This window comes from Myripristis murdjan, chromosome 13 (genome assembly GCF_902150065.1).
Source record: "Myripristis murdjan chromosome 13, fMyrMur1.1, whole genome shotgun sequence".
Classification (NCBI taxonomy): domain Eukaryota; kingdom Metazoa; phylum Chordata; class Actinopteri; order Holocentriformes; family Holocentridae; genus Myripristis; species Myripristis murdjan.
In genome coordinates, this window is record NC_043992.1 from 39,110,505 (window position 1) to 39,125,659 (window position 15,155).

Here is a 15,155-nt window from a genome sequence, read left to right on the forward strand (position 1 = left end):
TGTGTCCTTCCTCTTCCATACCCAGTCACCTGGGGAGGGGAGTTCAGGGACTACAACCATGGCCTGTCCCCAGCAGTGACCAGCTTGGTAGGCTGCCCTCTTTGTATGTAGTGCTGCTTGTGTTGGGGGGGAGTCCACCAATCGTTCAACCCTTTTGGGTGAACAGCTGCTTCAAGTCACATCACTGAAGTTCTTCCATGTATTCCATGTCGTCTTCTTGCCCCTGCCTCCAAATGATGACACAGTGTCAAAACCAGTAAAGGCAAGCAGCATGATGAGTGCTGATTACCTGTTTCTCAGTGGCAAGGGATGTAACACAATTTGCCAGGAAGGAGAACAGCTCAGCTTTGTTCTCATCAATATGTAGATACTTCGGCCAATTCCCAGGAATGGCACTGGATGGCTCAATGTGTAAACAAATTCCCTTCCCTCTCTTGCTGCATGTTTCAGCCTTCAGCGTTTCCAGTTAACCAGACAATACCCCACAAAATTTCCCATCAAGAGGAAAAAAAACCTCCCTCTAATTGGCTGCCCTCCGGTCCAAGAAAAATCCAAGTCTCAACAAGAATTAATGAATTCTTTGCCCATCCATAACATTATTTATGAGAACAAAGCTGAGCAACTTGTGTTACATCCACTGCCACTGAGAAACAGGTAATCAGCACTCATCATGCTGAAGTCGTCTGTACTCAGCCCCGAGATACATCAGGTCTTGCACCATGCACACATGTGGAGGTTGATACACGCATCATACTAGACCTGGAAGATGCTGTGAAGGAAGTGTATGACAACCTCTCTATATGCACAGTTGACACAGATGTGCTGGTACTGGCAGTGATCTTCTGTGCCTTGGCTACCACAGGAATGATGACCTGGACAGTGGGAATGGATGCATTTTCATGTGAAGGAACCAGGTCCATCAAACAGTCCACCAAATTCGACTTGGTACCAGTTCTCAGCTTGCCCATTTGTGACAGTGCTGGTGGACATGCCTGGTTTTCATGCTCAAATAATTCATCCAGATTTCCATCACATGTCTGTGATGCAATGTAGACCCTCTTGAACAAGGAACAGTCATTCTTCAGGAATGATACTTTCTTGTTGAGACTTGGATTTTTCTTGGACTGGAGGCCAGCCAATTAGAGGGAGGTTTTTTTCTCTTGATGGGAAATTTTGTGGGGTATTGTCTGGTTAACTAGAAATGCTGAAGGCTGAAACATGCAGCAAGAGAGGGAAGGGAATTCGTTGACACATTGAGCAATCCAGTGCCATTCCTGGGAATTAGCCAGAGTATCTACGAATTGATGAGAACAAAGCTGAGCTGTTCTCCTTCCTGGCAAATTGTGTTACATCCTTTGCCCCTGAGAAACAGGTACTCAACATTCATCATGCTGCTTGCCTTTACTGGTTGTGACACTGTGTCATCATTTGGAGGCAGGGGTAAGAAGACGACATGGAATACATGGAAGAACTTCAGTGATGTGACTCGTGCCTTCTGTGCCATGGCTACCATGCCAGACACCGTAGATGACTGGATGGAGCCTCTTGAGTGATCTGTGGTATTGCTGTATGACCACACTAGTAGCCAGGAATCACGGAATCAGCTGTTCACCCAAAAAGGTAGAACGATTGGTGGACTCCCCCCCAACACAAGCAGCACTACATACAAAGAGGGCAGCCTACCAAGCTGGTCACTGCTGGGGACAGGCCATGGTTGCAGTCCCTGAACTCCCCTCCCCAGGTGACTGGGTATGGAAGAGGAAGGACACAGAATGAATGAATGAATGAATAATTTAACCCACTTTGTTACGCCTGTAAAATGTGTCATGTGACAACAAAGTTGATTCTGATTCTGACAGGTGGATGGGAAGTTGACTGGACCACACTACCAGAAGCAAGCCTGGCATGTTGCGACCTCCTCTGCTGTGGTTGCAAAAAGGTGTTGTGGAAGATGCAAATGTGCCGAGGCAGCTTCAGTGCACTGCCCTTTACTACTGTGGTGGACTGTGTCATCATACGTAACTTTGTGTTGTCACACTGTCTTTCCACTTTGGCTTTATTAGATATGCCTTTAGGCTAAATGGTATCCTGTCTCTGTACTGCTGTATAGTTCAACTTTGGCCATTGCCATAACACACATGCATTTCATGGCATATCTGTCAACATCTTAGAAAACATGTACACTGTACTCTACTACCGAAATACATATTTTGATGGTTTTTACTATTATTTAATTAACTGAATGCCAGAAATATGTAGTTAGGTAGTTGCTAGCATGTTGTAAATAGTACCACTGTATTCCTCATCCTTGAAAATGTAGGATTAGCCACCAGGATCAAGATCCTAGGTGGTCTAGAACCTGAGTTACAGGTAAAATCATAGCAGGTGGCAGCCATTTTGAAAAATGGTTGCCACGGTTACCACGGGACAAATCTGCGATGGCCCTGTAGCCAAAAATTATCCTTAGGGCATGCTCTAACAGTGTGCCAAATTTCATGCTTGTATCGTGAAGTGCACGATTTTTCGCATAGCCGCCATACTATTAGAAAAATATTGCTGCAATATAAGTAATGCACATGATAGCATAACACAGACCTATGTTAGCAGCTGACATTTAAGAGGACTACCAGTTATATCATGGTCAGGGTTATATCATTACCAGTTGTATCATGAAGTGCACAATTCCATCAAAATATTGTGCATAGCTGCTGGAATATAAGAGTGGGTGGCAGTTTTTTCCATTCATTTTGGAATTGAATTCATCAAATGCAAACCTGTGTTCTCAAATTTAATTCCTTGCCTATACAGTTATTAGCAATTTATCAATTGCTTGGATGTATTTGCATTTTTGAACAAGATAAGCTTTGCTGACTTAATTTTCCAAAAGGTTTGAGTCTGTCTGTCTTTGGTTGCACACTGCCACCTAGTGGTGCTTTCCCATCATGCACAACTCTGCTGTAACAGAGAGCCAACAAAACTAAAACTTTGACAAACATCACAAAATGCCAGATCACACAGATACACTGAAATTAACAGTGTTTTTAATAAAATGGAAACATTGGCTTGAAATAATTTTGATGTTCATTTGTAAATGATTTCTTCCCAAAAGTCTGATGGGTGAATAATAGAACGAGCATTTAGGAGTAGAAATCAGATGAAAAATATAAAATTTCAGTGATTAATAACAATTTTACTGAATTGAAGTAGATATATACTGTACTCTGCCTACTGTTACACAAACCAGAAGCAAATACTTTGACACAATCCTGCAATTTCCAGCTGAAGTCAGAGTGCATGACATGTTCCTTGGGGATAAGGGGGATTTTTAGTTCCCCTGCTCTAAAATGTTTATGTGTATCTACTGAGCTGCCATAATAATGCAGGTTCATTGTAATGACATCAGAACATAAGAAACTGACTTCCTTTCTGTCCTCTCACTGCTCTCCCCAGCCTCTGAGGAAGCCGGCCCAGTCCCATGGCTCTGGAGGAGCTGGGCATCAGCCTGTCCATGATGGGTGTTGCTGGAATCATCCTGATCTGTGCTCTGCCCATGTGGAAGGTGACAGCCTTCATTGGCACACACCTGGTGGTCATGCAGGTGTTTTGGGAGGGCCTGTGGATGACCTGTGTCAACGAGTACACAGGCCAAATGCAGTGCAAGATCTACGACGCCCTGCTGGACCTGTCGCCGGACCTGCAGGCCGCCCGCGGCCTCATCTGCATCAGCTTGGTTCTGGGCTGCTTTGGGTTTCTCGTCTTCCTGCTCGGGGCACGCTGCACCAACTGCCTGAACCATCCGCGGGTCAAGGCCCGGGTGGTGCTGGGCTCGGGGGTCATCTTTGGCACGGCGGGCCTCACCACTGTGGTCGCTGTTTCCTGGACGGCCAATTCCATCATCAGTGACTTCCACAACCCGAGGGTCCCTGAGGTGCTGAAGAAAGAGCTGGGCGCAGCCATCTACATAGGCTTCGTTACCTCCGGGCTGCTGTTCTGTGGCGGGGCGGTGCTGTGCACAAGCTGCCCGCCACAGAGGGCACGGTACCCCTCCAGTGGATACACACAGGCCAGGACACCCACACACAGCAGCTATGCCATCAAAAACTATGTGTGACGGGAGCAGAGTGAGAGAAGAGGTTTGAAGACACATCAGGCCCGGGGTTTGAATACTGAGAAGAATGTCAGAGTTCACGTTACCACATCAAGATGAAAGGAACTGTCTCATACAATACAAATAATATGGAAGTTATATTTACTCAGTGCTGCTGTAATTTACAATGATCTCAATGTCTGAAACGGCAATCTGTCAGAAATTAATTATCAAGTGAAACTCCCTGCCATTGTGAAGAAATAATGTTTCCATCTTGCTTGTCACACATAAGCCAAGTATGATTGTAAAAAATAGATATGCTGTGCTTAAATGTGGATATTTTTCCCTGTAGTAGAAAATGAAACGTATTGTGTGCTAGTAACCATGTAAAAAAAAACAGCATATGACCTATTTAGGATACTTCTGCATGTCTGAGTGCTTGTGTGATGTGATTTGCCTCAAGGTATTAAAAAAAAATAAAGATTTTAGCATAAACATGTGCCAGTTGCATTTCTCTTCTGCAGTGAGGAAAGCAATAGAGGATCATGTTAATTGTTTCTTGGGAGCTGCGATGGTATTTTGAGATCACACGTCTCAGTAAAAACTTGTGGCTCTTTCAATTGAGTTTCCTCTCAGAAAATCACAGGACAGCGGCTGAAAAGTCAGGAGCACAGTGGCATCATTGTTTTCGGGATCTCGACAGAAACTGGGAGAAAGGGATTGTTATGAAACCATGGCAGACCAAACACAGATCTCCCTCCTCCGCCCAGCTGCAGTGTCACCGAGCGCCTGCTTGTTTTCACGAACATGCGGAGAACCGGTTTGTGCTTTTCAACAGACGCGCAAAAAAGTCGGACAATACACACGCACACATGCACACACACGCTAAAATAACACCACACCCTCAGCGCGCTCAGCCGATGCCAGCTGGTTTGGGTTAGGCAGTCAGGCCTGCAGAGAAGAGGAGGAGCGGGCCGGCCACAGTCATGGATCGGTGGCTGGAGCTGGCTGCTTTGGGTCTTGCGGCTGCGGGGTGGGTGTGCGCGGTGCTGACGCGCTGCTTGTCCCTGTGGAGGGTGAGCGGCACGGTGGACAACACCACCGCAAGCCTGCCCGCCTACTGGGACGGGGTGTGGCTGGAATGGGACCACTGGGACCTGGCTCACGACGGCAGCCTGCACTGCTCCTTCTATCAGTCTCTCATGTCCCTGTCTGGAAGTTTCCGCGTGTGGAGAGCCCTCATCATGGCAGCCATCGGAGTCGGGGCTTTCGCCGTGGTGATCGGGGCGGTGGGGGCGGTGTGGTTCCCCAAGCGCAATCAGGTCAAAGTGGTTTCTGGTGCTCTCTTTGTTTTGTCCGGGATTCTGCTGCTGATTCCCATCTCCTGGACGTGCTACCACACCAGCCAGCCGCTGGAGGGGGCCGTGCCGCTGCGCAGAGACTGGGGAGCCGCGCTGTACCTGGGATGGGTGTCTTTTGGTTTGATGGTGGCCGCAGGAGCGTTTCTCACAACCAGGTGCCCCAAGTTTGAGGTGCGTGAGGGATCCGAGGACAGGAGGTACCCCGATCTAGGGGAGCAGGCAAGCAGCCCCCTGAGCAACATCCACAGAACTGCATTCACACACAGCCAGTACAAACGCAGATCTGAGGCGGTCTGAGGGGACTCGGCTTGGTGTGAGTGATCAGACTGGAGCACTTCTGTGAAACAGACCTGAGGGTGGCAGGGTGCTGAGGCACTGCTATGAACTGGCCGATGCATCAGTACAGGAAATTGCTTTGATCTGTTTTGATCTATCAGCATAAACAGGGATGCATTTCATTCTATTTTTTGATATTGAAACTTATTCTGGTGCTTTAAAATTTATTTAATTTTTAACATAGACCTTTAATCAGTGTCTTTTCTTAAAAAAAAAAAAAAAAAAAAATCACATGCTTTTCTAAATGCCATCAGACCAACTCCCTTAACACATAGAAGCTTCCTGATAGTTTGATACGCCGCGCTGCCTTATATTACTTAATATTGATACCAAAAACTGTTCTATGCATCTCCCTGCATAAAATTAACACCATATCTTATCCTTCATTTATTGAGAGTGATAACACTGTTTACTTATAAGTTGAATTCATCTGCAATGTTGAGACTGTGGAATAAAGCGTGGTGTATAACTATGATCACACATGATGTGTTGTATGTGTCTACAAACATCACGTTATCACACAACATATAATGGTGGTTTGAACTCTGGGCAACAAAAACACAGGAAAACTTCATAGAGATTCCCGTGGGAATTTTTGCATTTGATGATCTGCTTTCATTTAATTCAGAACAGAATACCACGAGAATTATTGTTTCGACTATTCTGACTAGGAGTTTTCCTGACATCCTGAATTTCCATTAACATGTAAAGGTCTAGTTTTTTGCTCAGCTGCAAATGAAACCAAGATTAAAGCCACTATTAGAGAAAAACATTTCCCCATAGTCCTTACTACGCAAAATATTGATCAAGCTGTTTTCAGTGTGACAGTTTAGCCCAAAATTTAGCAAGGGGGTAAATACTGTTAGAACTTTTTAATTTCATATTGTCTATTTTTTAGAATTTATTTTTCATGTTAATCGAGTACATAGCATTGAACATAAAATAAAAATAAAAACAATAAATATCTAATTCATAACTTTAGCAGCTGCCTGTAGATTTAGTGTGGGATTTTTACAACACTGCAGTATCACTCAGTATATACACTATATTACCAAAAGTATTCGCTCACCTGCCTTTACTCATACTATGAACTGAAGTGCCATCCCATTCCTAACCCATAGAGTTCAATATGATGTCGGTCCACCTTTTGCAGCTATTACAGCTTCAACTCTTCTGGGAAGACTGTCCACAAGGTTGAGGAGAGTGTTTATAGGAATTTTTGACCATTCTTCCAAAAGCGCATTGGTGAGGTCACACACTGATGTTGGTCGAGAAGGCCTGGCTCTCAGTCTCCACTCTAATTCATCCCAAAGGTGTTCTATCGGGTTCAGGTCAGGACTCTGTGCAGGCCAGTCAAGTTCATCCACACCAGACTCTGTCATCCATGTCTTTATGGACCTTGCTTTGTGCACTGGTGCACAGTCATGTTGGAAGAGGAAGGGGCCCGCTCCAAACTGTTCCCACAAGGTTGGGAGCATGGAATTGTCCAAAATGTTTTGGTATCCTGAAGCATTCAAAGTTCCTTTCACTGGAACTAAGGGGCCAAGCCCAGCTCCTGAAAAACAACCCCACACCATAATTCCTCCTCCACCAAATTTCACAGTCGGCACAATGCAGTCTGAAATGTACCGTTCTCCTGGCAACCTCCAAACCCAGACTCGTCCATCAGATTGCCAGATGGAAAAGCGTGATTCATCACTCCAGAGAACGCGTCTCCACTGCTCTAGAGGCCAGTGGCGGCGTGCTTTACACCATTGCATCCGACGCTTTGCATTGCACTTGGTGATGTGTGGCTTGGCTGCAGCTGCTCGGCCATGGAAACCCATTCCATGAAGCTCTCTGCGTACTGTACTTGGGCTAATCTGAAGGTCACATGAAGTTTGTAGCTCTGTAGCAATTGACTGTGCAGAAAGTCGGCGACCTCTTTGCACTATGCGCTTCAGCATCCGCTGACCCCTCTCCGTCACTTTACGTGGCCTACCACTTGGTGGCTGAGTTGCTGTTGTTCCCAAACGCTTCCATTTTGTTATAATAGAGCTGACAGTTGACTGTGGAATATTTAGGAGCGAGGAAATTTCACGACTGGATTTGTTGCACAGGTGGCATCCTATGACAGTTCCACGCTGGAATTCACTGAGCTCCTGAGAGCGGCCCATTCTTTCACAAATGTCTTGTTTCACAGTCTGCATGCCTGAGTGCTTGATTTTATACACCTGTGGCCAGGCCAAGTGATTAGGACACCTGATTCTGATCATTTGAATGGGTGAGCGAATACTTTTGGTAATATAGTGTATATCAGGTTCCTGTTCAAAATAGAGAAACACACAAACGCCACCACACCAGAGACTCAAGAGCTGAAGACGTGACCTGAGCCGGCGGTGAATTTCATCCTGCTGGACAGTAGGGATGCGAAGACAATACTCACAAAAATGTTGTTTAACAATGGATTTGTTGAATATTGTGATCATTTCTTGCCCTGTTTCCCAACACTGGAAAAAAATGTAGTGTCAAAACAGACGCTTAGAGCCTCATTATTACGGGGTTTGAAGCAAGAAGCAGATCTGAGCCTGACAAGCTGTCCAGTGTAAATGTGTGCATTGTATTCAAGTTTTATGAATGTAAATGGCTTTTCCCCCCACAGCCGTTCACATTATTGTAGTCTTGAGGTTCTGCAAAACACTAACTAGAAAACTTTAAAATGCAGTCAACATTGTCTGACTGAAAATCAAAATGATTGCAATTTCAATCATGTTTAAAGTGAGGTCATTATATGCAGTCAGGGCAACTGTAAAAATAGTATTATGGAAGGGCAGCTCATCAAACTGAGAGTGTGACGACTGGATGTGTGGAGAAACATCTTGATATGCCGGAGGAAAATGTGTGAACAAGACAAATCACTGAGCAACAATGAGTATTAATAATATAACTGAATAAAACAAAGACAAACATTTCTTAAATATTTACTTGCCATAGATCAAATTAATGACAAATGACAAAATATAAATTATAGCGGTAAAAGAAACTGCATAAAATAGAGATGCTGAACAGGATTACATGTCGCAGGAGAAAAATGGAAGGCAAATTGTTTTGCTCAGGAGTTTTGCTGGTGGTCCAGTGATACTTATGCCTTTCTGTAAATAATACAGTATAGGCGCTCTGAGCAACTGATTGATCTGGCTGCTATGCTATAAATGCTCAAACTTTTTTCTTTTTTTTAACACATCCTTTCACTTTTTTCTTTTTTAACACATCCTTTCATATAATTTTCATATACATTCCATATAATTTTTTTTTTTAACACATCCTTTCATATAATTTCTAGGTGGAAAAACAAACAAAAAAAATCTCCCACAGTCTTTTCATTGAAATAATTCCTTTATGCAAAGAGAAACTGGGATTCAGGAATGGATATATTGGTATTAATCGGATCAATAATGGCTGTCTCTGCAGTTTGTGTGCCTAAATGATGGGCTTTAGTGTGGATGTGGTAAAGGGTCCTGGGTGGCCGGGTTGGGGGGTGAGGGGTTACTCTAGTTTCTCATCTCCCTCCTCCACATCCTTCAGACTGAGAACCTCCAGGGAGCCTCGGCCTTTGGTCTCACAGCGGATCAGCTCGTCGATCTCTCTGAAGCACCCGGGATCCACGAGACACACCTGAGTGTGAGGGGCGGGGGGGCAGAGACACACGGGTTTCCAATCAAAAATCATGTGCTGGTCGGCTACCAAAACGACAAGTAGAACGGACAAACTTACAAGCTACAGCCAAAAACTGCCAGCAACTGTCTGACGGTTTGTTTCAATTTCCCATTTTGCATATCTACTTTATCGCTGGGCAATATGAACAAAAGAAATGTCACAATATCTTTGACTGAATACCTTGATATTGATATTGTGACAATATTTAGGGGATGATGCTTTCAAAACATATTTAAATACAACAGATTTCTAATAGGCCTACATAATCATTAGTAATGTGGAAATGATAATGGAACAATTACAGCTGCGCCCCTTTATGTTAATGCAGCCTTTAAAACCAGGAAAAGACATTACTTATGCCATGTTACTATATTACGATATCTGAAATCCGAGACGATATCTGCGTCATATATCCTGATATCAATATAATATTGATATATCGGCAAGCCCTAATCAGCTGTTTGGAGAATGCTTTTTTTTTTTTTTTTTTTTGCCTGATATGATCATCAAGTCACATCCTCAAAGAACAGGCTTCCCTGACTTTTCCATGACAGTCAATTTATGTTGCATTAATGATAAATGTAACATGTTTATTTCCTTGACCAAAATTTTAAACACACTTCAGATTCAGAACTTTTTAAAGTTAATTATTCTGTTTTAATCTGTGGGGTTAGGGTTAGGGTTAGAAGTGGCCACAATCTGAACATAGCAGACAATAAATATTACTTTAGTTAATTAACTAGTTACTAATGGTTTTTTTTTTTTTTCTGAAATTGAGGTTGGCAAAATTCCATAATATTCCATGACGTGTCCCAGGAATGTATGAAATTCCTCGATTTTCCCCGTCAGGAATAGGCAAAAAAGACATCCATGATTTTACAGAAGTTTCATGACCCGGGGGAACCCTGACAGAGTATGATTTAAAACTCCTGTTTTTTGTTTGTTTGTTTGTTTGTTTTGTTTTGTTTTGTGTTTTGACTTTATGGGGCTTGATTTCTGCTTCATGAAACAGAGACAGTGAACACAGATGAAGGGATAACATGCGGCAAAGGGCCTGGGATGGAATCAGATCTGGGCCTCGGTGGTACGTGCTCTATCTGGCAGCTCTATTCAAAACTCTCTTCAGTCAGCACGTTTACATGCACACCTTATTCCTGTATTAACCGGAATATCCTCAATATTCCGGTTGCGCACGTGTCATGTAAACACGCATCGAACCTGATTAAGGTCATATTCCGGTTGGAGAGAATTCTGAATCAGACCTCTGGCATGTGCCTGTTCCAACCGGAATACTGTGGCATGTAAACACCTTAGTCGGAAAACTCCCCGAACCGGAATATTCAGTCACGACTGCGCATGCTCGACTCGCAAGGAATTCTGTGGCGTGTTTGTTGCTATGGTTACTGCAAGCGGGGAAAACGGCAGGGCGAACAGCAGCAAGAGCCAGGAGACTGCAGTCCACCTTCAGCTAATGAAAGACTTAAATATCATGGAGGATATCGATGGGAGAAAACATAGAAATAGCGACAGAAGAAAAAGACAAAGAAGAAGACTTCTTCTTCTGTTTTTCCGGCAGACCAGACGCCTATACGCGTACTGCTGCCCCCTGCAGGCTGAAGCTGTGTCCCAATTCAGGGTCTGCATCCTCTGAAGTCTGGGTCCTTCGGAGGACCCGGACTTCAACCGAAGCATCCTCCCCCGTCAACTAACGGCAACGAAATGGGACGGTCTAGCCTTCGGAGTATTTCCTGGTTGCGTAACCGCCGTTACCGCCGTTTCCATGACAACAAACTCCGGAGACCGAAATACAACGTTTCTTTCTGTCAGACAAGACAGAACAGGGGTTTTGGTTTAACATATATGGCGTTGGATGTTCAAATGAGTAAAAAACGAATATTTATAATGTGAAATCTGAACTTTTCTCCGACTGAGCAGCAGCACGCAAAGCATCTTGGGATACGGGAGGCCGAGAAGGATAGTCGCGGTGCAGCCTCCGAATCGACTACCAACGGCTGAAAAGGAGGCCGCATTTGAAGGATCCTTCGGCTCTGGATGAATTGGGACAGGCCTTCGCGCAGTGTTGTGACGTAACTGGCCTTCAAATGCAGCCTTGGAAGGATGCAGAGCCTGAATTGGGACACAGCTCGAGTGTCGCATTACGTCAGAGAGTGGAATACACCGAAACACAGGAACATGCCAAGTGACATGTAAACGGATTATTCCAGTTTCCGCGGCGCAGCTACCTTAACTGGAATATTGAGCCGAACCGGAATATGGTGTGCATGTAAACGTAGTCACTGATGTAGTATTAAACAAATATGCCCCTTCACCATTTCCAGCTCCTCGTCAAACTCTTCGCTCTCCACCACCTTCAGGAGCGGTTTGAGCTTCTCCTTCAGCCTCTTGCCCTCCTTAGCTGGCAGCACCAGCCGCAGCCTCATGTGGGCCCTCTGGATCTGCATGGACTCCTTCAGCTGCCGGATCACCTCCAGAGCCTGGACACAGGAGGGCGCCGTGCAGGTCAGAGAAACATTTGAACGTTATAAAAATGGATTATCGTTAGGGCTGGGCAACATGTCAGTATTATCCTGACATCCAGATGTGAGACTAGATATTGTCTGGGATATATTATCACAATATTGTGTGTATATTGTTCCAACATCGGAATCAGAAATACTTCATTGAACCCCAAGGGGAAACTGGGAAGTTGCAGTTGCTCAGATTCTCAAAGGAAAAAAATATATATCAGCATAAGTGAAATGATCAGAAATAGAAAGGGAAAATAAGAAATGTAAAAATATGTGCATCGACGTCAAGCTATTTTGTCAAAGACATCATTTGTCCACGCTGCCCATGCAACTTTAATAAATGTCTACAATGCCAAGCATGTGTTTTGTCTCACAGTGTCTTGTTTGTATCACATATGGATGTTGGAAAGAAGGAATAAACGACTGAATAAGATCTTATTCTTTATTTTTTTATCTTTTTTTTTTAGATCTTATTCTTTATTTTTTTTTCTTTATTTTCTTTATTTTTTATCTTTTTTTTTTAGATCTTATTCTTTATTTTATTTTTTTTTTATCTTTTTTTTTTTTTATTTATTTAATCTGTAATCTGTGGATACTGCTGAAAAACTACGAATTTCCTGCGGGATGAATAAAGTATCTATCTACCTATCTAAACTGGAACCAGCTAAGTCAGAGACTCTTACAGCTTCATCAGTTTCAAAAACATGTAAATAGACTGATTTCATCTGCTTCATTCATCTCTTTATTTATATCTTATAATCGTATTACTACGAATGCAAATCTTTTTTTAATTACAGTGATAGCAAAGGAAACCCAACAGATATTAAACAACAAAACCCACGGCGTTGTGCAGCTGTGGGTCAGATACAGACACAGGGCTACAGGCTGAATCACTTTTGTGTTACACTGATGACGGAGAGCTGCGATACTTACATTTATTTCAATAAAGAAAAATCACACATCATTACTTTTTGTTGATTTCCTCGACTATGTAGCATTGGCTCTCGGTAAACAGAGATCTTGCAAGCCTCTTGGGTGTGTGCAAAGTTCACCCTTTGTGCTGCTGACAGCATGGGGCTTCAAACTGTAATGAAGTGCAGCTCCTCACCTGCTGCTTGGTGCTCTTGTTGGCCTTCACTGAGTAGTGGATGTCCTTCATGGCCCGCTCGATCAGACTGACGGTGTACGGCCTCTTGGTCTCCGGGTTGACACACTTCTCCGCCACAATCGTCGCAATATCCCTGAACATGGTCTCCAGCTGGCTCTGCCTCTCTTTGTCTGACACCTGGAGCTCGCCTTTCGCCAAAATCTGTGCCACAAAACAAACAAACAAACAAACAGAAGAAAACAGGGAACACGTCTGTGAAAATGGCGCTGAATGCTGTCTTGGTCTTTAAAGTGAACTGGTAAATGACACCACTTACCTGTTTACAGATTTCTGTCAGGTCATCTGTTCCGAAAGCTTTGCTCAGGTCGTCTTTCTTAGCTACCTGGCCCTTTGACACGTTTACGAAAACAGAGTTTGTCTGCAAAACCTCGTCCAAGTCCTTTTCGCTGGAAGAAAACAGAACACATGGAAATTCAGATCATTTTTCATCACGTCAACATCTGGCAGGTCGAGTCTGAACTTACATCTCCCAAAGAAAACCACTGACAGACTTCAGCTCATCCAAAACTCTGCTGCTCGCTTATTAACCAGAACCAGGAAGAGAGAGCATATTAGTCCGGTCTTAGCTGCCCTACACTGGCTCCCTGTAACATTTAGAGTTGATTTTAAGGTTCTCCTACTTGTATACAAAGCACTTCATGGGCTGGGACCGAGCTACATTGCCAACTCCCTTATTGGCTCTGCACCCCAAAGAACACTGCGATCGTCAGCTGCTTATTGGTTCCCTACAACAGTCAAAAGAAAATCGGGGATGCCGCCTTTATTCCTTACGCCCCTAAGCTTTGGAACACACTGCCTTTAGACATCAGGGAAGCCAGCTCACTAGATATCTTTAAAAGAAGACTGAAAACCTACCTTTTCACTCTAGCCTTTAACTAGCTCCTATTTTATTCCACACTGTGTTGTCTTTTATTGTTTTATTTGCATCTTTTGTTTTATTTCAAATTTTATTTCAATTTTTAGCCTTTTCCTTTTTTAATTCCACCCTGTGCTGTGTTTTATTCTTTTTAACGTTTTATTTAATGTGTTTTCAAATGTTCTTCTTTTCATTGTGAAGCACTTTGAGCTGCAGTTCTTGTATGAAAGGTGCTATACAAATAAAGTTTATTATTATTATTATTATTATTATTACATTACTGGCAGACTTTAACCAGCCAGACACAGCAGCCCAAATATCTAACAGGTGATAAATGAGTTTTACAGGTAACCGGGTTAGCTGCATCAGTAAAACACCCAGAATGTTATTGTTTTCACGTTTGACGCTACTTACGCTCCTGATCTCCAACTCATAACTTTATTTTTGTAGCAGGCGATTTCAAACCGTTTGCCTCCTTTTTTCATCCGAACCACCGCCACGTTTGTCAGCCGTATTTGATTCGTCGGCGTGAATATAGACATTTTTAGGTTTGTTTTTACGCAGAAACGCAGCTGATAAAGCAGAAACTTGCTGTCAGTTCACAGCGTCGTCGAGGTGCTCTGGGTGTATCACTAATCACAGCCCCCCCTGAAACAGCCACTTGACAAACAGTTCCGCTCTGTTCCGTTTTGGTTCCACCTCCGGTTTCAGTCAACGGAAATGTAAATGACGTTACAGCGAACTTTTTAAAAATAAATAAAAATGAATGATTGGTAATGACGCGCGTTCCATTTAGCATACGACAGTTTCGTAAACATATCAAAAACACAAATAAAGCTGCACTTCCCGGCATGCACTCTGGGCATGCATAGGCGCACATCAGGGTTGCCAAGTCCGCGTTTTTTCCGCCAAATTGGGCTACTTTTTAAGTGTTGCCGCGGGTAACACATTTTGTCCGCGGGTTGGGCTTGGGCAGACATGAATAAAGATTCATATTTTGAATGACCAATGTTTATACCCAAATCCTGTCAAACTGACTCCGGGTCAGATCAGCATATAAACTATCCACATGTGTCACCTGCTCCACAGACAAATAATATGCCAATGCTGTGTGAGGCCACTC

General features: G+C 43.6%; 3 protein-coding genes across 3 annotated transcripts; 2 read left to right on the plus strand and 1 right to left on the minus strand.

The window, feature by feature from the left end:
• Window positions 1–3,226: 3,226 nt before the first annotated feature.
• Window positions 3,227–4,570, plus strand: cldnj (claudin j). Its single transcript, XM_030066665.1, has one exon. It carries the CDS (start codon window positions 3,476–3,478, stop codon window positions 4,109–4,111), a length of 636 nt encoding a protein of 211 aa, XP_029922525.1. The 5' UTR covers window positions 3,227–3,475; the 3' UTR covers window positions 4,112–4,570.
• Window positions 4,571–4,783: 213 nt separating this feature from the next.
• LOC115369931 (claudin-4-like) lies at window positions 4,784–6,264 on the plus strand. Its single transcript, XM_030066664.1, has one exon. The coding sequence runs from the start codon at window positions 5,074–5,076 to the stop codon at window positions 5,743–5,745; it is 672 nt and encodes a 223-aa protein (XP_029922524.1). The 5' UTR covers window positions 4,784–5,073; the 3' UTR covers window positions 5,746–6,264.
• A 2,464-nt stretch (window positions 6,265–8,728) lies between these two features.
• Window positions 8,729–14,681, minus strand: sbds (SBDS ribosome maturation factor). Its single transcript, XM_030066663.1, has 5 exons — window positions 14,447–14,681; window positions 13,433–13,562; window positions 13,117–13,317; window positions 11,811–11,975; window positions 8,729–9,438 (listed from the first exon to the last, which is right to left on the minus strand). The coding sequence occupies exons 1-5, from the start codon at window positions 14,572–14,574 to the stop codon at window positions 9,310–9,312; spliced, it is 753 nt and encodes a 250-aa protein (XP_029922523.1). The 5' UTR covers window positions 14,575–14,681; the 3' UTR covers window positions 8,729–9,309.
• Between the last annotated feature and the right edge of the window lie 474 nt (window positions 14,682–15,155).